The following is a 23706-nucleotide window of genomic DNA, read 5'->3' on the forward strand; positions in this document are numbered from 1 at the left end:
CATTGTGAAAAACATAAATACCAACTTATGTAAACATGATCTGTGAGATTTAGTGTAAGTTCAGTGATAGCACACTCATTAATGGCTGCATCTAGACAGGCAAGTTTTTCTGCAAAAGCACTTGCTTTTGCGGAAAAACTTGCCAGCTGTCTACACTGGCTGCTTGAATTTGCGCAAGAACACTGACGTTCTAATGTAAGATTGTCAGTGTTCTTGTGCAAATACTATGGTGCTCCCGCTCTGGAAAAAGCCCTCTTGTGCAAATGCTTTTGCGCAAGAAGGCCAGTGTAGACAGCTAAAAACTGTTTTGCTCAAAAAAGCCCCTATGGCCAAAATGGTGATCGGGGCTTTCTTGCACAAAACCACGTTTAGATTGTCACGGACGCTTTACCGCAAAAAGTGCATCCATGCCAATCTAGACGCTCTTTTCCGCAAATGCTTTTAATGGAAAAACTTTTCAGTTAAAAGCGTTTGTGGAAAATCATGCCAGTCTAGATGTAGCCATTAGGTTTAATATGTTAGCACATCAAAGGGAGAAAAACAGATAGCCATTAAATGATTACTAATGGATAACGATGCTAATGAGGTGTTAGAAAATTTTTTAGAAAGACACTTTTTTCTATCCTTTTTTATTTCCATAGTCAACATTGCAGATGGCTTGTTTGTATGACAATGGATTCTTACAATATGCAAAACTAGAACAACATGTCACTTTTGAATTATACTTTGCAAATAGAGAAATGTTTGTTTCTTATGTCTAGCATGCAGGGAAGCTATGGTGTCATACAAAAAAAAATTCCAGAAAGTCTTCTTTGATAGACTACTAGAACGGTTTCACCAGGAATTAAAGATATATGTTACTTACAATGGCTTTGTAATGGATGACAAACCTCTACTGGTACCTGGAGATAAGAAACAGCTGTTTTCAGCTTTTGGATTTGTGCCAGAAATGAGATGATTATTCTCAGAGCACAGTTGTAAAAGGTACCACATATTTTGTCAACTGAAATGTATGCAAGACTAGAATCATCCAGGACAGCAAAAACCTGTATTACAGACAACCTCACAACAATCTCTTGAAAGAACACTAAATCCAATTATGCAGAACATCACAGAATTGTTTATTTCTAAAGCATTTAGTTCCACTGAAAGCAGACTATTTGTGCTTGGTTTTTTAAAAGGATCAAGAACATTTTTGTGTATACAATTCTGGAATAATTAGTTTTGCCTGGAAAGCTGTTACCAAGACAAATTCGGGAGTGAAGGAAGGATACACCTTCGAAAATAATTTCAGGAACCCATCCTATCCCATAGATATACAATACATAAATAATATTTCCTTTGATTTTTAAGATAGGAAGTATAGATGTAATATTCTCACTATGGAAACTTCTACATTACAAAATAAGGTTGAAGCTAACATGTTTGATTTCTGGGCACCCAATTATGAGAAGGCAAAGGTCCGTGTCCTCACTAGGCAAGAATCAAATGTTTTCTGAAGTAGCACTTCTGCATTATGGAGCCTGCCATTGACTCAGAGAGCGGTACACCGTGGGTAACTTCACAGTCTGGTATATGCTTCCTGTGTCTGCTGGGTCCAAAACTTGGCAGAGGGAGGTTGGGGGGCTCATGATGGCAGCATACCATAAAGCACTCCTCTAGTCCCTCCCCTCCCCATGTGACACAAAGGGGAAGCAGTGTGTTTGTGTCTTTTGGTGCCCTAGTTGCCTGTGCAGACACCAGAGCAATGCGAGTATGGATCCTGGTGTGCAGGAAAGCATCATCATGCTCATGTCTGTTGTGGTGCGCTTCATGGCACTACACTTTGACAGTGTATGCATGTTGCTCCACCAGAAAGAGGATGAACACAAACCTTGGCATGGCACAGAGGCATCGTTCAGGCAAGCCCTGGTACTCATACTAGCACAGCTGCCAGTCAGTCTCCTGGCAACAGTGCAACACCAGTTCTGGGACTGAGCGACAAGCTCCGACTTGTGTGACCGCATTGTGATACAGCAATAGGATATCAGCAGTAGCTGCTGAACTTCTGAATATGCAATGCCATGTTCCTTGAAATCTGTGAATGACTTTCCCCTGCCCTAAGGCACCAGGATACCCACATGACATCTGCTCTGACCATGGAGAAGAATGTGGCAATTGCTGTATGGTAGCTTGTCACACCAGACAGCTAACGCTGGGGCGAGAATCAATTCGGAATGGGGAATTCTCTAGTCGGGGATCTTCTCATACAAGTAGCTAAAGTCATCAATAACTTTGATTACGTTTGGAATGGGTGCCATATGAAGAGAGATTAAAAAGACTGGGACTTTTCATCTTAGAAAAGAGAACACTAAGGGGGGGATGTGATGGCCATCTATAAAATCATGACAGATATGGAGAAAGTGAGTAAAGAAATGTTATTGTTCCCATAGCATAAGAAGTAGGGGTCACCAGATGAAATTATTAGGCAGAAAGTTTAAAATAAACAAAAGGAAGTTTTTCTTCACAGAGTCAACCTGTTGAACTGCTTATCAGAGGATGTAGTAAAGGCTAGGACTTTAACAGCGTTCAGAAAAGAACTAAATAAATTCATGGCAGTTAGGTCCATCAATCGCTATTAGCCAGGATGGGTAGCAATGGTGTCCCTAGCCTCTGTTTGTCAGACTGGAAATGGATGACAGGAGAGGATCATTTGATGATTCCCTTGTGACGGGGTGAGGTCATAGACGACCCTTTGGGGGTGATTTCCGGAGTACAGACAAGCCATCTACCACCCTCCTTTTTGGTCTCTGGAGCTTCTCACCACCCTGCCCTCCCTGGTCTCCTCCAGTCAAAGCACAGAGCTGAGAATCAGCCTGCCCTCTGCCCCTGTCCCCTTATTACCTGAAAAGCAATGCAGACACTGAATCTCTTCAGGGCTGAGGAAAATGCAGTTTGGGGCCCAGATACTAATCTCAAAATGAGATCAAAACCCCAAATGAATGATTTAGGTAAGCCCCCTTTAACAATGAAGAGTGCACATGGATTGCATCCCCAGATAATAATTATTTACACTGCGTTTTATAGAAAATAGAAGTGGGATTAGCAAGCAATAAGATTTAAGTGTTACTAAGTGAGAACAGGCAGACCAAAGTAGATTACAAATTCAAAATAACAGAAAATGCTTAGCTACTTCTACACTAAAACTTTAGTATAAAATTATTACAAACTTACTACAAACACAGCCTAAAACTGTTTATTTCCTAGCCAAACCTTCTAAAACCAAGGAAGTCTTTTTTTTCCTTAGGGTCTCTGGTTCCCTACCAGCCAAACAAAAAGACAAAAAGACTTTCTACTTTCCTATTGTTTAGAAAGATTCCCTTTTTGCATGGGAAATCACCTAGCCAATTGGGGTGGACATGTGACTTCCCCAGACCAACCACTTCTAAGATTTAAAGGACAAAAGAGATTGTTTAACAGTTGGTCATCAGGACATTGAGGATAACACCTGTGATGGCTTTCATTCACACATTTAAAAACCATAAAGCACTTCACACTCCATATGTCTAATTTTACACACAAGAATGATACATACACCAAAATAAGATAAACAGAGCCAGTGGATTATGATGTGAAGATTGATAAATTACATGAAACAATTTGTCCAAAGCACTTTTGAGTTAGGTAAATTCGTGTCCATAAGTCCATTTTCCGAAGCATGGCAGCGGCAGGTTCATCACATCCCTGTTCTGTTCACTCCCTCTGGGACATCTGGCATTGGTCACTGTTGGAAGACAGGATACTGGGTTAGATGTACATTTGGTCTCACCCAATACGGCCATTCTTAGGGTATGTCTACACTACAAAGTTAATTAGAACACAGACGTTAGTTCGAATTAACTTTAATAGGCGCTACACATACAAACCGCTAGTTCGAACCTAATTCGAACTAGCAGAGCGCTTAATTCGAACTAGGTAAACCTCATTCTACGAGGATTAATGCCTAGTTCGAATTAAGTAGTTCGAATTAAGGGCTGTGTAGCCACTTAATTTGAACTAGTGGGAGGCTAGCCCTCCCCAGCTTTCCCTGGTGGCCACTCTGGCCAACACCAGGGAAACTCTTTTGCCCCTTCCCGGCCCCGGAGCCCTTAAAGGGGCATGGTCTGGCTACGGTGCCCGTGCCAGGTGCAAGCCTGCCAGCACCCAGCCAGCAGACCCTGCACCTGGCACGGCACGAGCCAGCCACCTGCTGCCACCCAGCCCTCCGCCTCTTCCCAGGACCAGGCTGGCGGCTCCCAGGAGCCTGCCCGGGGCCGCAAGAGGCGGGCGCCTGCCTGGTCTAGTGTGGAGATCATGGATCTCATCCACGACATCCACACTAGGCACAGGAAAGTGGCCGTCTAGGGCAGGATAGCTGCCAGCCTGGCAGGTTTGCATGAAAATCAGGGTGGTCCAGTGAGACCCCCGACCCTGAGTCCTGAGCTTAGAATATAAAAATATAAGAATGGCTGTACTGGGTCAGAACAAAGGTCCATCTAGCCCAGTAGCCTGTCTGCCAACAGCGGCCAACACCAGCTACCCCGGAGGGGATGGACCAAAGACAACGACCAAGCCATTAGTCTCGTGCCATCCATCTCCAGCCTTCCACAAACAGAGGCCAGGGACACCATTTCTACCCCCTGGCTAATACCACTCCATGGACCCAACCTCCATAAATGTATCTAACTTCTCTTTAAACTCTGTTCTAGTTTTAGCCTTCACAGCCTCCTGCAGCAAGGAGTTCCACAGGTTGACTATTTGCTTTGTGAAGAAGAACTTTCTGTTATTAGTTTGAAGCCTGCTACCCATTCATTTCATTTGGTGTCCTCTAGTCCTTCTATTATGGGAACTAATGAAGAACTTTTCTTTATGCACCCTCTCCACACCACTCATGCTTTTATATACCTCTATCATATCCCCCCTCAGTCTCCTCTTTTCTAAGCTGAAAAGTCCCAGTCTCTTTAGCCTCTCTTCATATGGGACCTGTTCCAAACCCCTGATCATTTTAGTTGCCTTTTTCTGAACCTTTTCCAAGGCCAAAATATCTTTTCTGGGGTGAGGAGATCACATCTGTACACAGTACTGAAGATATGGCGTACCCTAGATTTATACTTCCCCTCCTCCTCCTTCCCCTGGCTTCCCCCTTCCAGCTCCTTCCTCCCAGGTTTCCTCCTCCCCTCTCCCACCTCCTTTTCCCAGTCTCCCCGAGTTTTGTTCAATAAAGAGAGTTTCTATTTTTGTACACACGTGTCCTTTATTTTGTACATCAGGAAGGGGGCTAGGGAGGGGTAAGTGGAAGGAGCTGAGGGAGGAATGGGGTACGAGCCCCCGATGGGGAGGACTGGGGTGGCTCTGTGGGCTCCTCGGGGTGGAAGCTCTCCTGCAGCCCCCTGATTGACTCCCCCCCGCCCAGATGACAGCCTGCGGTAAGTGCAGCCGGGCTGATGGCTGAGTGCTGTGATGTGCCGATTGTGGGCATTCCGGGCACTCCAAGCAAGGACTCCTTTGCTGTCCCTCATCAAGTTAGACAAGCGAGCAGGGAACCCCTGAGAACTGGCTGTCCGGAGTGGGGGTCGGGTCCCTTTAAGCACAGCCCTCGGCTAGCCTGAGACAGCAGCTCCATGCTCTAAGTCCTAATCTGATGCCCTGCCAGCACTGCTTCTGGCCAGCCTTAACCTCAGTTCAGGGTCCACTCAGTGTGGACATGCTAGTTCGAATTAGCAAAATGCTAATTCGAAATAGCTTTTAGGTCTAGATGCACTAGTTCAAATTAGCTTAGTTTGAATTAACTACAGGCAGTCCCTGAGTTACGTGGATCCGACTTATGTCGGATCCGCAGTTACGAACAGGGCTTTTCTCGCCCCTGAGGACTCGAGCGGCGGGACACCCAGATTCACCGCGGTCCCGCCGCCCGCGTCCTCCGGGGTGAGAAAAGCTGCTCCGCGTCTCCCTGGTCTGCTGGGGGGGCCCCCCCAGCAGACCAGGGAGACGCGGAGCAAAGCCGCGGAGGATGCGGGCGGGACCGCGGTGCGTCTCAGCGGTCCCGCCACCCGCGTCTCCCTGGTCTGCTGGGGGGGGTGCAGCTAGCGCGCCCCCGCCCCCAGCAGACCAGGCTTTTCTTGCCGCCGACGCCTGGGGTAGAGCAGCTGGGGCACTGCCGGGTTGGTCCCGCAGTGCCGCTCCTCGGCGCTACTGGACCAACCCAGCAGCACCCCAACTGCTCTGCCCCAGGCGTCCCCAAGTCAGCCGCTGCTGAAACTGACCAGCGGCTGACTACAGGAAGCCCGAAGCAGACTTGCTCTGCCCCGGGCTTCCTGGAATCAGCCACTGATCAGTTTCAGCAGTGGCTGACTTGGGGACACCTGGGGTAGAGCAGCTGGGGTGCTGCCGGGTTGGTCCCCACAGTGCTGAGGTGTGGCGCTGCGTGGACCTACCCGGCAGCGCCCCAGCTGCTCTGTCCCAGGCGTCCAAATTCAGCCGCTGTTGAAACTGATCAGCGGCTGATTCCAGGAAGCCCAGGGCAGAGCAACTCTGCCTCGGGCTTCCTGTAGTCAGCCGCTGGTCAGTTTCAGCAGCGGCTGAATCTGGATTCCAGTTCCGACTTACATACAGATTCAACTTAAGAACAAACCTACAGTCTCTATCTTGTACGTAACCCGGGGACTGCCTGTAATTCGAATTAAGTTAGTTCGAATTAGTGCTGTAGTGTAGACATACCCTTATATACTTATGCTTTGGAGTGTGGTGACTCTGGGGAATGTGGACAATAAGATAGTGGATGGCTTTGCCGCCATGGGTTTCCCTAACTGCAGTGGGGCCCTAGACAGAACACACATCTGCATCATGGCCCCTGACCTCCATGCCCTGGAGTATATCAACTGGAAGGGGTACTTCTGTATGGTGCTGCAGGCACTCGTCGATCTAAAGGACCACTTCACCAACATCAATGTGGGATGGTTGGGAAAAGTGCATGATGCACGCGTCTTTTGGAACTCCTTCCTTTTCCAAAAGATGCACACTGGCACTTTGTCCCTGACTGGACAATCAGAGTCGAAGATGTAGTAATGTCCATTGTCATCCTGGGAGACCCAACTTATACCTTGCTCCCCTGGCTCATGAAGCCCTAAACAGGCAGCTTGGATCCCAGCAGGCTGGAGTTCAATAACCGGCTGAGCAGCTGCAGAATGGTAGTGGAATGGGCCTTTGGACATTTAAAGGGGAGGTTTAGGAGTCTTCTGACCCGCTTGGACCTCAGAGAACACAACATCCTCTTCGTGGTGTTAGCCTGTTATGTGCTCTATAACTTGTGCGAGAACAAGGGAGAAACTTTTCTGGCAGGGTGGGAGGGGCTGAGGCAGAGCCTCTACCCAGAGAGTTTGAGCAGCCAGACATGAGCACCAGTGCTCCCTCTAAGCTGTGCAGCAGCACAGCTTCACAGGTGATTAATCAGCCCCACCCAGTCAAAGGCTCAGGGCAGTGAAAATCAGAGACACAGGTCAGGTAGGTTGTGAGGGGGAGCCAGCAAGCCCAGTCCGGGACATAATGGGGAGTGAGGCCAGCAGCAAGAGGGCTGAAATGACCACCCCATGGGCCAGCAAAATCCCTCATCCAGGACCAGTCAGATCCTGAGGGTGCCAGACCAGGGAGGTCTGACCTATATAACATATATGCTCGATGTACAGTCTATTCCTTTCAATAAACGCATTATGATAGAGTTTTTGTATATGACCATGTGCTGTTTTCTGCCAGACCCAATTGAGGGTCACATTCTGCATCCCTGACTCCATTGAGTATTTACTTCTTGAAATCAATGGGATTGCTTCTGCAGCAAAATGCTATTTCATGTGAGTCTCAACACTGGCAAAAATGGCAAGAATCTGGCTTTCAGCGTGCAGGGGGCACAGGACTCAGGGAAATAAAGCAGCTCTTCATTATTTCTTTTTATCCTCACCATTCTGTATTCAGCTCAGTTTTTCATTTGCAATACTACATCTAGCTACTACTCCACCCCCACTAGCACTGGATGAGAGAGAGAGAGAGAGAGTGTATGTAAGTAATTGGCCAAACTGTTCGAGTACATAAAGTAGGCAGAAAGGCCCTGAAGCTTTTCTTCATCTGTATGTGTCCATAATTTTACTACAGATGCTAAGGCTTTTGGCACCAGAAAGGATTGTATTGATGAAGCTGCCCTTTTCCATTATCCTGCTTTTCTGTCACTCTCCAATCCATCTGCAGCCAGACTCCTCCTCTTTACCATTCCAGCTTCATCATCACCTTTGTTGAGTCTCTGTACTGGTTTCTCATATTTATCCAAAACTATCTTTAAACTCTTGGTCATCTGCTCTAGCTCATGTCTCCTTTTGGTTCCATATTATTTTCCTTTTTACACTGTTATAAGTGTTTCCATTTATCTCCCAGGCTATCCTGACATCTGATTTTTCTTCCTGATATTGTTTGCCATGCAACTTTCCTGGACCAATTTCTGTTGGTGATAGAGACAAACTTTTTGAGCTGCAGAGAGCTCCTCTTCAGGCCTGAGCCAGGTACATAGGATATGTCTACCCTGCAAACCCACAGTTGGCTCTGGCTCATGGCACTCAGGCTAAGGGGCTACGTAACTGGGATGCAAATGTTTGGACTTAGACTGGAGCCTGGGCACTAGGACTCTGTCAGGTACAAGTGTTCCAGAGCTCAAGCTAGAACATCTACAATGTAGCTAAATGGTCCCTTAGACTTGAGCCCTGTTCTCCCAAGTCAGTTGGCATGGGCCGGCTCCAGGTGTCTAATTACAAGGTAGACAGAGTATTAGGGTTACATACCAGTTGGTTAGCACATGGTGTAAGAGATGGTTGTGAAGTGGCCTAGTCACAGCACTAAAAAAGGGTAGGGAAAGTAGGAAGGGATAATGCTTCACACATTGTTGTACTAAGCCTTTAATACAGTGTCTTTATTAAGACTGTAATGTTTAGAGTCTAGCAAAGTTATGAATTTTGGCTCCCGGTCTTATTTCTAGAAGGTTTTGTGCAGGTTTCTTGTGAGGATGAGTACTAAGATGTCAGATATATTGTGATCGCTTTGTGAAAAGGGTTCACCAGCCAGTTATATGGTGTTTTTGTCTTTTACCATTTTTCTGGGTGAGTTCCTCAGACATTGTGATTGTCTGGTGTCACCTGAAGTTGTTATTGGGGCCTTTAGTACATCAAATGAGGTACACTGTGTGTTTTGATAGGCATCTGTACGATCCATGGATCTTGAAAGGTGTTTTCAGACAGTACTGATCATCAAAGCAGGGGAAATAGGTCTGCAAGCTTTGCATCTGTTGTTATGTCAGGGTCTGGTACCAGTGTTCCCTCTAAGCTGTGTGGCAGCACAGCTTCACAGGTGATTAATCAGCCCCACCCAGTCAGAGGCTCAAGAGTCAGTACAGGGAGCTGACTGACTGGGTAGGGCTGATTAATCACCTGTTAAGCTGGGCTGCCACCCAGCTTAGAGGGAACACTGTCTGGTACCACTTTGGTTGGTCTGAGGGAAGCTGGCTTCTGATATTGAACTTATCAAATCTGAGTGTTGCTTGAAGACCAGAGGAGTGGGTACAGGAAAGATGGCCAGGATGAAGTCCCCATCTTGCATGAGTTATCAATACCAAATAGATTTCCATTGAAAGCAAACATGGATTCCAATGTGGGGCTGTAGATGACAAATAGAGGTATGTGGTTGGATATTTGTTTTTTCTCCTCAAATTTAAGCAGGTTTTATATGGTTGTTGGGTGGCTCATTCCATTAATATATAGAAAATAATTTACTACATTAGCAGTATGATACACAAGAAAGGTGTGAAGTACTGAACAAAATCACCACCTTGTAGTTAAGTCCCAGCAACAATAATTTTGTTAAGTTTACATCTTAAATCTGCATAGAAAGCTCATACTGTCAATTTGATAATATCATTTTCATTCTAAAGAAAAAAGATATGGAAATAGAGAGATTAAAAAAAACAAAACTTTTCCGACTGAAGTCTTTGAACAGATCACCAACTAAGTGTTAAAGAAGAGCTTTTAGCCTAGGGCTCAGTCCATCAGCAAGCCATCTAATAATGAATTCCCATCATTTGAAAATATGTACTACCCATATTTATTTTTTATAGAAAACATCGTCTCCAACTTATTTTCACTATCCTGTAAGTTGGTGTTGGTACTTAATACTGTGACAGTCTAGACTGAGAAAACTGCTATTCTATAGTGCCATTTGCTGCTGGGTTTAACACTTTTTGATGTGATCATGCTGCTATCCTGTACACTGCTTGCCATTTTTGAAAGACAATAAAACACATGAAGATTTAATAATGTAGGAAATAAAAATGAAATAGAACATCATCATAAAGGGCAGCAAAATGTCTTTACTTGACATAAAATGTAAACAAATGTATAATTTTGTTCCAATAAGGATGAGAACAGTTGAAATTAAAGAAGAAACAGCAGAAAGCATTACCAATAGGTGGCCTGTGAAAGGATTCACCTGAAAGACACAGAGGCTGCTTGTTCTGCTTCTTATCTGTTCTTTAAGTTTAGTAGTCAAAGAGGTTTTTGCATTTATCTTTGCAGCTGAATGAGTTCAATTTCACTCAGATTAGGTCAGAAATTTCAGAACAGCAGGTTAATCCTTCCTGCCTTCATGGGTAAATGAGCAAACAGACCCATATCAGCGTGGCCAAGTGTAAAATTGTAATTCCAGAGATTAATGTTGTCTTTTCTGTTTGCTTTGAACTTGACCTCCATGTCTCTCTTATTTTATTTATATATATATTTATTTATATTTGTTAACAGCTTCTGTCCAGGGTCCCTGGGAGAGGGCAATCTCACCAAACAAAGTGCCCTACTATATCAAGTAAGTATAAATACTATTGATTATGATAATTTAGTAATCTCATACCATACGTGTGTGGATAGTTAATTATTTCTTTAATCTGTCCTGAACAATTCTTGTGGTGTTTCAATGGAAAGGACAAAAGTTGTGAAATGAGCAATAAAATATGATGTAAACATGCTGGTGCTTTGGAGAGCAAGCATCCTTTTAAAAAACCCTGCAGATGTATGTTGAGTTGTGATAAAGCAGAATGCCTTTCATGTCACTGTAGTAATCACTTGTTAACTCTAGTAAAGCTGTAGACCATATGGTTCATATTTGATTCCTTTAGATCTCTTCCTTTCTCCATCAGCAGTGAGAAAGGGAGGTTTTGCACTACCAGAAGCTAATCAGAATTTTGGTGATTGATTTGATGTTGAAATTGAGAATTCTGCAGTTTTGGCATCACTGTCCTTTCCTCTAACTGACCTTTTTAAAACTCTAAATTCTCCACTATTCTGTTGACCCTTTTAGCAACGTCATTTGGCAGAATCTATTGCTGAAGGACAAGGGAAAATTAAATATTAAAAATAGACACAGGATAACAAACTAAGAGGAAACTTTAAAAACCCAGGAGGAGCTAACTTTTTCATGCCTGGGGTTAGTCTACTACACCACAAAAATAAAAGGGAATAAATTATTCCTTCATGCTCTTGTTTTTCCATGTTGCTAACATGAGCTATGAGCTGTTTCTTCACTGTAACCTAAAAAATGCTGCAGTGCCTAGGATGAAGTTTCTGTGTTAACAGAGCCTGCAGTGTAAATGACTAAACCTTAAGTGTCTGTATTGGGGTTACTGTGATCCGTGTTATACTGCACCATCTGTTATTACAATAATGAATGCCTTCTGCAGCAGACAGAACCTAAATTCTTCAATAAGGCCACCTGATTGCTATGGCACTTCAGTCCTGAATTTTGTAGCAAAAGGTAATTTCAGTGGCAGCTTCAAAATTAAGATTGTGTTGAATTAAGTGTAAAAATGACTAACAGTCAAAACTAGAGTATTCTCTAGTACAGGTTGAACCTCTAAAATCCGGGACTCTCTGCCCTGCCTGGCCAGGTTCAGAAGTGCACCCTGAGCTGAGCTGGCAGTGGGAAGTGCAGCCCCAGCTGGGGCTAGAGGCAGGGGGCTGGCAGCTAGCCACACAGCCCATGCCAGTGCCTTGAGAGGCGTAGCCCTGCCATGGTTGGAGGTAGTGGATCCAGCCCCTGTCTAGGGCTGGCACGGTAGAGGACACAACCTCCAGGGCTGGTGCAGCCCCAGCTGAAAGCAGAGTCTACAGCCGGGTAGGGAGTCTTGACCTCCCCTGGTACAGCAAGCTCCATGGTTCGGGATCGCTCAGGTCCCGAGGGTGCTGGACCAGGAGGTCCGACCTGTATTATTTATTTTTATATTAAGTTAGTTTGCTGCTGCCCAAAATATAATTTGGCTGCAGATATTTATACTAGGAACAATTAAATTGAATGGGGGAAATCTGGACGTTTTGACACACGAGTAGGGGTCTTTTGGCACTCCTGTCACAGTTGAGGCACTGGGAAAGGAATACATCTTTTCCTTCTCTCTTGAAGTGCCTGGGCTTTTGGTTGGAGCACCTAATATCTCACCATAGCAATTCTTCATGGCAGCCAAGAGCCAACAGCATCCCTCAGTCACTATATCTGCCAGACTGCCATTGCTTCCAACAGCAGTAGATGTACATGCTGGCTTTGGGCTTCTCAAATTTCATTGCACCACAGTCCCCTCCTGACAACGAAAAAAACAATATGACCCCTGGAGGAGGGACTGAAGTCTGAGTCCAGTCAAGTCCTAATGCCCCATGTGAGGGGGGGAGGAACAAAGCCAAGGGCTTCAGCCCCAGGTGAAGAGAAGGCTGTAACCTGAGCCCCACAGCCCAGCACTGAAGTCCTTGGGCTTTGTATCAGCCCTGGACAGTATGGCTCCAACCCTAGACCCCGGCAAGTTTAATGCCAGCCCTGGTGACTTCATTAAAAAGGGAGGGCAACTTAGTTTGGGGTCCCAACCCACAGTTAGAGAACTGCTGCACTAGCTGAATATTAATGCTAAAATGGTCAGCAGTAAAATAAACATTTTATTTTGCCCTTCTTAATTTTCTAAGTCAGTGCCATATTACATCTATTGTTTTAGACCATTCACAGACTCAGGAAAATCATACTCCATTTCGTTTACCCAGAGAAGGTTCTCTTCAGAACCATAAAGGCTAGTAACATAACTTCCATAATGAAAACTTAAATTCTGTGGCATATTGTACAGGAGCACCTTATAGCTGACCTAGCAATCTAAGACAGATATCTGAGGTGTTTATTAGTTCTAGTGACTTCCCTGTTCAATCTGTTCCATGCTCCAGCTTTCAAACTACCCCCAATGATTTAAATGTTCCTCTTTCCATTTCTCCATCATTCCCCTCATTTAGCATTTCACAGTCGTTACAGCAAAGCTGCCTCTTGTTCTTAACCTTTGAGACCTGTAAACAATGCTTTTTTGACCATTCCTTTTTTATCCTTTGAATTATTACTTTCTTGCTTATCTTTGTTACAAGAGGTGGCATAAAGGTGTAGCAAAAGGTAAGTATCATGCCTGGCCCTTTTCTTAATGTTTATGTAATTTTCCTTTCCACTTTTAACAAAGAATACTCATGAGAGCATCCTTTGCTAACTGAATTTTCTGCATATGTTACTGGTTTTGTGTTTTATCAAATTCCCTCTTAATATTTAGCTGTTTTAACTCATCAGTTTCACATTTTGAGTGTCACAACATTTGATGAGTCCACAAAAGAGGCAATACTTAATCATAAATCCTTAGCTTTAACATTCCACACTTTGTGGTTTTAGGTCACTCCAAGACCTTTGATTTTTTTGATTGTTAAAACTTCATTTTTATAGAACTGATCAGCCTGTAGCAGTCAGCCACCACTAAAGTTCCTGAAGTACTGTAAATTTTTAAAATATTTCCTCTCCCTGGGGCATTATTCCTGCCAGCATCTCTTTTACCTTATTTCAGTACAGCTTTCATTGCTACTGAAAATATAATCACCAACAATGTACAACCTGTTACAACTGCTTTTTCTACTCTATACCATTTTGTAGTGTCTTGGCCTACTGTCAACCTCATGAAAATTGCAATATAATGGCCTTTTACCAGCTGCTGCATTCTGTTAGGATTTCTTTCACCTTTTTTATGTGGTTAGTCCCATATGGATGGGCCAAACTGAGCCAACAGTTAACGCTCACCTTGCTGGCTTCCCTAATGAGTTGAAAAATCATATTTCTGTATTCCAGGCTATCAAAGATATCTTAGATTCTAAAGTAGCAAATGGATGTTCCTACTCACTATCCACTGAAAATCTGGCTGCATGATGGGCTATCCGGGGAACAGGGGGGGAAGCATATCTGTACTTTGCTGTATGAGATCTTTCTAAACTGCACTTCATCCAACCCCCTTTTTTTCTATCATCAGCCTTTTTCTCGTTATGCTGATACCCTTCCTGTTCTTCTTGTTAACCAAAAAAGTTACTATGAAAACCTTATTCCAGAGATCACATCTTCTCTTATGCTGTATAATTTACAATTAATCCCATTTTTTCCTATGCTTAATACAGGTATTAAAGGTCTACATTTGTTTTGCCAGGCCTGTTGTCTAAGTCCCTGACCCTGCAATTGATCTGCCTGGGCAGATCAATGGGCTCTGATAGCAAAATCAAAAATGGCTTAGTGTACCTGCTGGGTCTTTCTGCAGAAATGCAGCTGTGGGAATGAATGTCATTGATAACAGGAAGCACTGCTTCCAGAAGAAATGTGTTCATATAGTATACAGGAAAGGTCTGGTGACTGAGAGAGGCATCAGATAATTCAGACACAGTGACACGTTAAAAATGTTTTAAGGTTTTCTTTTAATAAGAACATAAGAATGGCCATGCTGGATCAGATCAAAGGTTCATCAAAGGTTCATCCAGCCGAGTATCCTGTCTGCTGACAGTGGCCAATGGCAGGTGCCCCAGAGGGAGTGAACCGAACAGGTAATGATCAAGCGATCTCTCTCCTGCCATCCATCTCCACCCTCTGACAAACAGAGGCTAAGGACACCAATCCTGTGCACAGTGTGAAGAAGAACTTCATTTTATTTGTTTTAAACTTGCTGCCCAAATAATCTCTTACTTTAACTTTTAATGAGAAAAAAGTGATTACTAAATATAAGAAATACAAATAATGAATAAAAACAAAACCAGAAAATTATCAAACAAGTTCTTGGAGTATATTGGAGGCAATTTTTTATTTCAGAAGGCGGAGAAAGCTACTAGAGGGGAGGCAATTCTAGATTTGATTTTAACAAATAGGGAGGAACTAGTTGACAATTTCAGAGTGTGAGGCAGCTTGGGTGAAAGTGATCATGAAAAGACAGAGTTAATGATTCTAAGGAATGGTAGAAGGGAGAACAGCAAAATAAAGCCAATGGATTTCAAGAAGGCAGATTTTAGTAAACTCAGGGAGCTGGTAGGTTCTATGGGAAGCAATAAAAACAATTGAAGATAGCTGGCAATTTTTTAAAGAGACATTTTTAATGGCACAAGAGTACACTAATTCACCGCATAGACTTTTTGCCAGGAAAGAAGTATGGCAAGAGATCACCCTGGTTTTACCAGATGATCTTGAATGATCTAAAAATTGAAAAGGAGTTCTATAAAAAGTGGAAACCATTCAAAATACAAAGGATGAATATAAACAAATGGATGTAGAGCCAAAAATTAGAAAGCATAAAATGAGCTCAAGCTAGCTAGAGATATAAAGGGTAAAAAGAGAATATTCTACAAATATATTAAAAACAAGAGGAAAACCAAAGACAGGGATAGCTCAATAAAAAGGGAAGAAAAATGACAGAAAACGTGAAAATGGAGAAGTGCCTAACAATTTATCAGTTTTCACCAAGAAATATGGTGGGAATTGGACATCTAACATAGTGAATGCCATAGTGAATGGGGTATGTTCAGAAGACAAAATAGGAAAAGAACAAGTTAAAAATTATTTAGAAAAGTTAGATGCCTTCAGTTCACTAGAACCTAATTAAATGCATCCTAGAATACTCAAGGAGCTGATTGAGGAAGTATCTGAGCTATTAGTTATCATCTTTGAAAAGTCATGAAAGTCGGGAGAGATTCCAAAATACTGGAAAAGGTCAAATATAGTGCCCATCAATAAAAAGGGAAATAGGAACAACCCAGGAAACTACAGACCGGTTAGCTTAACTTCCATGCCAGGAAAAATAATGGAGCAAATAATTAAGGAATTCATCTGAAAATATCAGGAAGATAAGGTAATAAGTAACAATCAGCATGGATTTGTAAAGAACAAATAACATCAGATCAATCTGATAGCCTTCTTTGATAGGGTATCAAGTGTTGTAGATAAGAGGGAAGTGGTAGATGTGCTATACCTACACTTCAGTAAAGCATTTGACAGTCTTTCATGACTGTCTTATCAATAAACTAGGGAAATACAGTGGAGATGGGGCTCCTATAAGGTGAGTGCACAACAAGTTGAATAATCACTCTCAAAAAGTAGCTATCAATGGTTCAAAGTCATGCTGAAGGGCATAACAAGTGGGGTTCCACAGAGATTAGTTTGGGGACTGGTTCTGTTCAATATCTTCATCAATGATTTAGATAATGGCACAGATAATGGAAAATTTAGATAATGGAAAATTTGTGGATGGAACCAAGCTAGGAGAAATTGCAAATTCTTTGGAGGATAGGGTCATGATTCAAAATGATCTGGACAAACTGGAGAAGTGGTCTGAGATAAAGAGTATGATGTTCAATAAGGACAAAGTACTCCACTTAGGGAGGAAAATCAGTTTCACGCATACAGAATGCGGAGTGACTGTCTAGGAAGAAATACTGCAGAAAGGGCTCCAGGGGTCATAGTGGACCACAAGTTAAATATGAGTCAGAGTGACTCTTTGAGGGGGGAGGGGAAGCAAATATTCTGGGAAGCATTAACAGGAGTGCTGTGGGCAAGACATGAGAAGTAATTCTTCTACTATACTCTGTGCTGATTGGACCTCAACTGGAGTATTGTGTGCAGTTTAGGACATCACATTTCAGGAAAGATGTGGACAAATTAGAGAAGTTGCAGAGAAGAGCAACAAGAATGATTAAAGGTCTACAGAACATGACCTATGAAGGAAGGCTGAAAGAACTGGGTTTGTTTAGTTTGGAAAAGAGAAGACTAAGAGGGGACATGATAGCAGTCTTCAGGTAACTAAAAGGGTGTTACGAGGAGGAGAGAGAAAAATTATTCTCCTTTATGTCTGATTATAGGACAAGAAGCAATGAGTTTTAATTGTAGGAAGGACATTTACACTGGACATTAGGAAAAACTTCCTAACCATCAGGGTGGTTAAATACTGAAATAAATTGCCTAGGGAGATTGTGGAATCTTCATCATTGGAGATATTTTAGGGCAGGTTGGATCAACATCTAACAGGGATGATCTAGTTGGAGCTTTGTCCTTCTGTGATGGCAGGGGACTGAACTTGATGACCTCTTGATGTCCCCTCCAGTTTTGGCATTCTGTTCTTCTAAGGCTATTGGAACATATGTAAGCATTCACATGAATTTAGTGCAGCTAAAAACATCTTAAATTTTAAAAACAGAATATAAAGAGAAAAAGGAGGTAAGGGCATATTGAGGAGATAAGGTTAAATTCATGTTACTCTTTTCTTTAACTATTAATGCCACAAATGAACATTTTTTACATCCAAAGATAGAAGAAAATACAGTCACATGGGCTGTATATGCATAATGATAAACTTCAATATTCTACAATATTAATTTGCTTTCCATAGTTAATGAATGATTTGCTGGTTTTAAGTTCATTTTCTTAGTGGTAGTAGTAATATACATTTTCACATTAATTTCTCCTTATTTTTTGCTCAAAGTTATCAGAGATCGAGGAGAGCATACTGCACCAAATACTTCCATGTGATCATTTAGGGTTAAATCTTTATTCCTGTGCACAACTCCAGTAATGCAGGGGAAATATAAACGGTACACTCACGTACTACATCTTAAATCACAGATTGAATTGGTAGGCAGGCTGCTCCACAGCTGTTTCTGAAGAACTACGGTGACGCCTGGTGGATATTGTTGTGAGAGGTTGGATCATAGGGATCCCCTTGAGACTGTCACCTGATGGGCTGATCATATCACTGAGCCCTCCTATCTGCCTTTGGGGCAACCCACTACTCTGTCCTCCTGAGCCAGAAACTCTGGACCCCTCCAGCCAGGCACAGAGTTGTGGTCACAGCCCACAGCAAAGTAACAAAGACACTTAGAACAGCTCACCTCTGGGAAGGCTCAGTAATGGGGACTTGACACAGAACTCAGGTGCACAGCTCCAGTGGAATCAAAACCCTAGATAAATCAATCTTACTCCATACAAAGGTTTCACACAGAGCAATCTCATGATATCCTTCCTCCCTTTTTATAAATGCAAGACATTGACATTGATATGGGGGAAGGGGAAGCCTATACAGGAAGGATGGGATCCACCTAAATAAAAATGGAACCAGATTTCTGGCATTTAACATTAAAAAGGTCATAGAGCAGTTTTCAAACTAAGTGCTAGGGGAAAGCTGACGTGTGCAGAGGAGCACATGGATCGGACAGAGATGTCTTTTAGGGCAGGGTCTATCAACAGGAATTCTCTATGCTCTACTCAGCAGGAGAGGATGGATGATGATAAAGCATGGGTAAGTTCAGATCAGAAACAATCAAATGAAAAAGACTCTGATAAATATTGAAAAAAAAATTTAAAGTGCAAATTTTAGTTTTCAAATAAAAATTTGAAAAAAAATACGCAGATGCTAGAAGTCTAAACAGTAAGATGGGTGAACTAGAGTGCTTCGTGTTTGTCATGATCATGAGGGTTAGCCAGCTTCCTGGGGACTAAGGGGTTAACTATGTCCCTTACCTAAACCAGGTGGCAGTCAGCCAAGGAAACGTAGCAAGGAATTTCAAACTGGGACAAAGGAATTTTGTGTTTTTCCCTCCTTTGTCCTGGGTAGTTTCTCTCCAGCTATTGAAGGGGACTCTAAGAAAATACTCTTCATAGTCTGTAAGTAGGATAAAGTTTAGATAAATCCATTAGGTTTTATTTTTTTATGGTTTGGGAAATGGGATCTGGTCTGTGCATTTAAAAATGGGTTTTGCTCTCCTTTGTAATTAAGTTCCTGGCCCATGGTAAATTTCTCCTCCATGAGTATATTATTTTGCTACTATTCCATCTAGTCATTATGCTTGCAACAGGAATATTGTGGTGGTAATAAAAGTTCTTTCTCTTTTCTTTTTATTAACCTGGTATTGGTTAATTTTTGTGTCCTGGTTTGTACTTTAGGGGTGAGATTTCCCAAATAGTCTCTCCCTGGTTGCTTTATTAATATTTGGATGGTAGAAGTGGCGGTTTTTTCCCCCAAAATCTAGGTTGTTACGATTTTGGGAGGAAGTTTTATACCAAAGCTTGATAGATAAGGTTTTGGGTTACTTTTGCTGGACCCCCACTTCTGCATTTATCATGCTAGAGTGGGGAAAGAGACATGACAGTGTTAAAGGAGGATATTGTTATAATAGGCATCACAGAAACCTGGTGGAATGAAGACAATCAATCAGACACAGTCATACCAGGTTACAAAATATATCAGAAGGACAGAACAGTTTGTGCTGGTGGGGGAGTGACACTATACATGAAAGAAAATAGAGAATCAAATGAAATAAAAATCTTAAATGAACCAAAATGTTCCATAGGATTTCTATGGATAGTAATTCCATTCTCTAATAATAAGAATATAGCAATAGGGATATATTATCGACCACCTGACTAGGATACTGATAGTGACTATGAAATGCCAAGGGAGATTAGAGAGGCTATCAAAATAAAAAACTCACTAATAATGGGGAATTTCAACTATCCCCATATTGACTGGGTACACATCACCTCAGGATGGGATGCAGAGATGAAATTTCTTGACACCCTAAAAGACTGCTTCTTGGAGTGGCTGGTTCTGGAACCCACAAGGGGAGAGGCAATTCTTGATTTAGTCCTAACTGGAGCCCATGATCTGGTCCAAGAGATAAATATAACTGGACTGCTTGAAAATAGTGACCATAATGTAATAAAAAGTCTTTGTTCAGTTCTTTCCACCCTGTGGGAAAGTACAAAATTCAAGATTGATTCCAGCACCAGTTGGTGTGATCATATGTCTTGTGTAGGACTAACCATTCAAGAGGCTCACAGAAAAACAATATTATTCACAAATCATTGTCTTGAGAACCAGGTCACTAAGTTCCTCAAGGATAGGTCACATGCCCCATTTTGCATAAAGCATATTTGAGTTATACATATTCATATTCAAAAACACATTTCTATAAAAAATATGGGGCACAATATCACAACTACAATCCACCTACATTTAAAAAATAATGGCCATTAGATGTATCTATGCATCACCCATTGTCCAGCTCTTCTTCTGCCCTCGTCATGGGGCACAGGAAAACAATAAGAAGCTATCATTTTTTCCTATCATCACATATTCTGGCCATATGGTTTTACTCTGTGCACATTGAAACACTGCTTTAAGGGACTTTTACACTGTCCCTTAAAGGACAATGCCATTTACACTGCTTTAAAGGACTTTTTTACAGGCATGGTATGGAGAGAAGGATTTAGCCGTTAAATCTGGAACATACTGACCCTAAAGCAGCTACTGTAGACCCAGAAGTCAGATGATCCCATCTGTATACTGTAGTTTTAGTTGTTGTAATTTCTATTTTTGTATTAATCACTGACTTTATCCTTTCTTTGTACAACTGACTTCAGTTAATAAGGTCTATCTGCTCACCTTCATGCAGTGATTATTCATCCCCTAGCTACGAAATACTTATCAAGGAAACTCTTACCAACGTTCTACTCCAAATTATTTCCCAGGCACACTTTTTTTCATATTCAAATTGTAGCAGTTCAATGAACTTTGTCTTCCTGAGGGAAATAACACCAGCTGGATTTTCAGGAGCCTGGTTATGACTCCTTGAGAGGGTTCATATGCAACTTTCCATACAAATTAACTCTGTGCTGAATATAATGTAAAAGCCAGTGTCATCTCCTTCCCATTAATACTCTTCTAGATTGTCCACTGTTCTAGTGGTGTATCTTCTCTAACTCATTATCTAATTTCAGTATATCTGCTTCTAACTTCAGGTTTTTATTAGTTGCAGGTTTCCTCAGTATTTCCATATTTTCACTCTGAAAAATAGTAAGGCAATTTCTATAACTTGCTCTTTTGCTGTCTTAATTTTTGACCATATTTTTAATTGTTTTTCTCACAATTTGAGCACATAAAGAAACCGGGTTTGTCTACATTGCAATAAAGTTTTCATGGCTGGCTGGCAAGCTGATTCAGAATCTGGGGCTGAGACTGTGGGCTACACAATTGCAATGTGTCTACAATGTGCAATGTGCAATGTGGGCACAGGCTGGAGCCCAACCTCTGGGACTCCAAAAGTAGGGTGGCTCCCAGACCATGGGCTCCGGCCAAAATTGGATGTCTGCATTGCAGTTGAATAGCGACACAGTCCTACCCTCATGAGCCTGAATCAGCTGGCACAGGTCAGCTGTATGTGTTTTATTGCAATGTACACATACCCTAAAACAGTGGTCCCCAACCTTTGGAGGTTGCCGGATGCCAGGGGGCGTGGTCGTTCGCCCACCGGGCACCAGGGGGCAGGGCTCCCCATAGCCACGCGCCCAGGGCTGGTGTCCCCCCCCCAAGCACCGCGCGCCCGGGGCCGGCGCCCCCCCTTCCAAGCGCTGCACACCCGGGGCCGGAGCTCCCCCCTAAGTGCCACACACCCGGGGCCGGCGCCTCCTCCAAGCACCGCGCGCCCAGAGAGCAAGTGGCCAATTCGCAGCACTCCCGGGGCCGGCACTCACCGTGTGCCATGCGCCCGGGGCCAGCTCCGGCACCATGCGTGCACCACGTGCCCAGGGCCAGGCCAGCCCCGAGCACTTGGTGGGCGGACATGAATGCATGTTGGGGACCACTGCCCTAAAAGATTAATGCTTTCAAACTGAAAAAGAAAGAAATAATTTTTTCACCTTTTTCAGCCTGCTGAAAGGATGAATGATTTTATCTAAATTATACTACAGGTTGAACCTCTTAAATCTGGGATTCTCTTGTCTGGCAACATCTGTGGTCCTGCAGGGAGTCCAGTGGAGGGGATCCCCACCATCGGACTGGTTAACCCCATCCCTGGAAAGCCCCAGCCAGGCAGGACAGCAACAGGGCAGCCGCAGAACCCCGTCCCCACAGAGCCCTGTCCTAGGGGAGCCCTGGCAGGGTGTGGCAGCAGTGAGGCAGCCATGGATCCCTGTCCCCAGGAAGCTCTAGGTGAGACAGAAGCAGAGCTGCTATGGCTGGGGAGCTCCATCTCCTGGAGTCCCCAGTGAGCTGGCAGCAGCGTGCTGAGCCCAAGCCCTTGAGCAGCAGGGCTGGAGCCCAGTGGCAGTGGGGCTGGAGCGGGACCAGACAGAGGGAGGGACAGTATCCTGGAGGCCAGTGGTAGGGACCTCTCCTGATCTGGCAAATTCCCTCATTTGGGACTGGTCAGGTCCCAAGGGTGCTGGACCAGGGAGGTTCAAACTTTAACAATATGTAAACGAAGAAGTCAGTATTCTGGCAAGAATCGCTGGATTTAATTGTTTCTTCTGCAGAAACTAGATTATTGAGGGGACTCGAAAGCAAATTGGCAGAAAAGTATAAATAGAGATATGGATGTAGTGAGTGGGATGACTGTTACTCACAAGCAGTAAAAACATAAATAGGTTATATAGGTCATCGCATATGAGTTTGAGTAAGCCTTTAAACCAGACCATCCTAGGTTCTATTACTGCTGTGTGTTAACATAAAAACTACTTTTAAATGTTTTTGAGTGTTTGTTTTTCAAAAACATAAATATAGTTCCCCCCTCCACCCCATTCCTCTGCCTGTAAAGTTCATACCAGGAGTCCAGCTATACAAAACTCTGAGGGAGGGAAAAAATATAGCAGGCACATTTTTAAAACCTCTAAAATGAACTAAAAGTTTTTGCATGCGTAAAAACATGATAACATTTGATTTGGCATCTCAGGATATTCCAGAGGTTGAGAGATGTATAGTTTGTCCAAGTACAAAGCTGGGAATCATGCTTTCCAGTAAAACTACTTGTTTCACTTTGCAAGAATGTGAAGTCTTTGGTCCTTAAACCCATCATTGGAATTATCATTGGATATTGCCTGTTCTGCATTTCAGACTAATGTAATTATTTGGGGACAAAGGAGGAGATACTTTTGGTGACAAGTTGATTTTGAAGCTACACAGTTTGTAATACTAAAATTATTGAAAATGATTCAGTGTGCAGCAGGTAAGAGAGTCAAAGGATTTGTAATTTATCAAACAGATATTATCTTCACATATTAGGCATGCATCTAGAAACAGTCCACATACTCACTCAACAGATGGCCAGTCTCATGAGGCCAAGAAAACTCTTTGATTCAGGTGCCTGATCATAGACGGCAAGAGGGCTGGCCAGACTCCAAACCCAATCTTGGGGGATGGCTAGCAGAAGAAGTTGGGCTAACTGGGGAAGCAACTCACCTTAAATATCTTCACTCCAGGACTTAATCATTGCTGAGAAGGCAAAAGCAAAAGGTTAACTTTGCAGTTTGTGTTCTGCAGTTTGA

The 23706-nt window shown here is 43.0% G+C and overlaps 1 protein-coding gene across 13 annotated transcripts in view; it reads left to right on the forward strand.

Moving 5' to 3' along the window:
- The window catches only part of DMD (dystrophin), a 2108520-nt gene that overhangs the window by 1913722 nt on the left and 171092 nt on the right, over window positions 1-23706 (forward strand). For all 13 annotated transcript variants that reach the window (XM_075916549.1, XM_075916586.1, XM_075916651.1 and 10 more), the window contains one exon: window positions 10842-10902. In XM_075916549.1, the coding sequence (XP_075772664.1) occupies window positions 10842-10902 (61 nt within the window). The remainder of the gene's footprint in view (window positions 1-10841; window positions 10903-23706) is intronic.

Source organism: Pelodiscus sinensis, chromosome 1, assembly GCF_049634645.1.
Source record: "Pelodiscus sinensis isolate JC-2024 chromosome 1, ASM4963464v1, whole genome shotgun sequence".
NCBI lineage: Eukaryota > Metazoa > Chordata > Testudines > Trionychidae > Pelodiscus > Pelodiscus sinensis.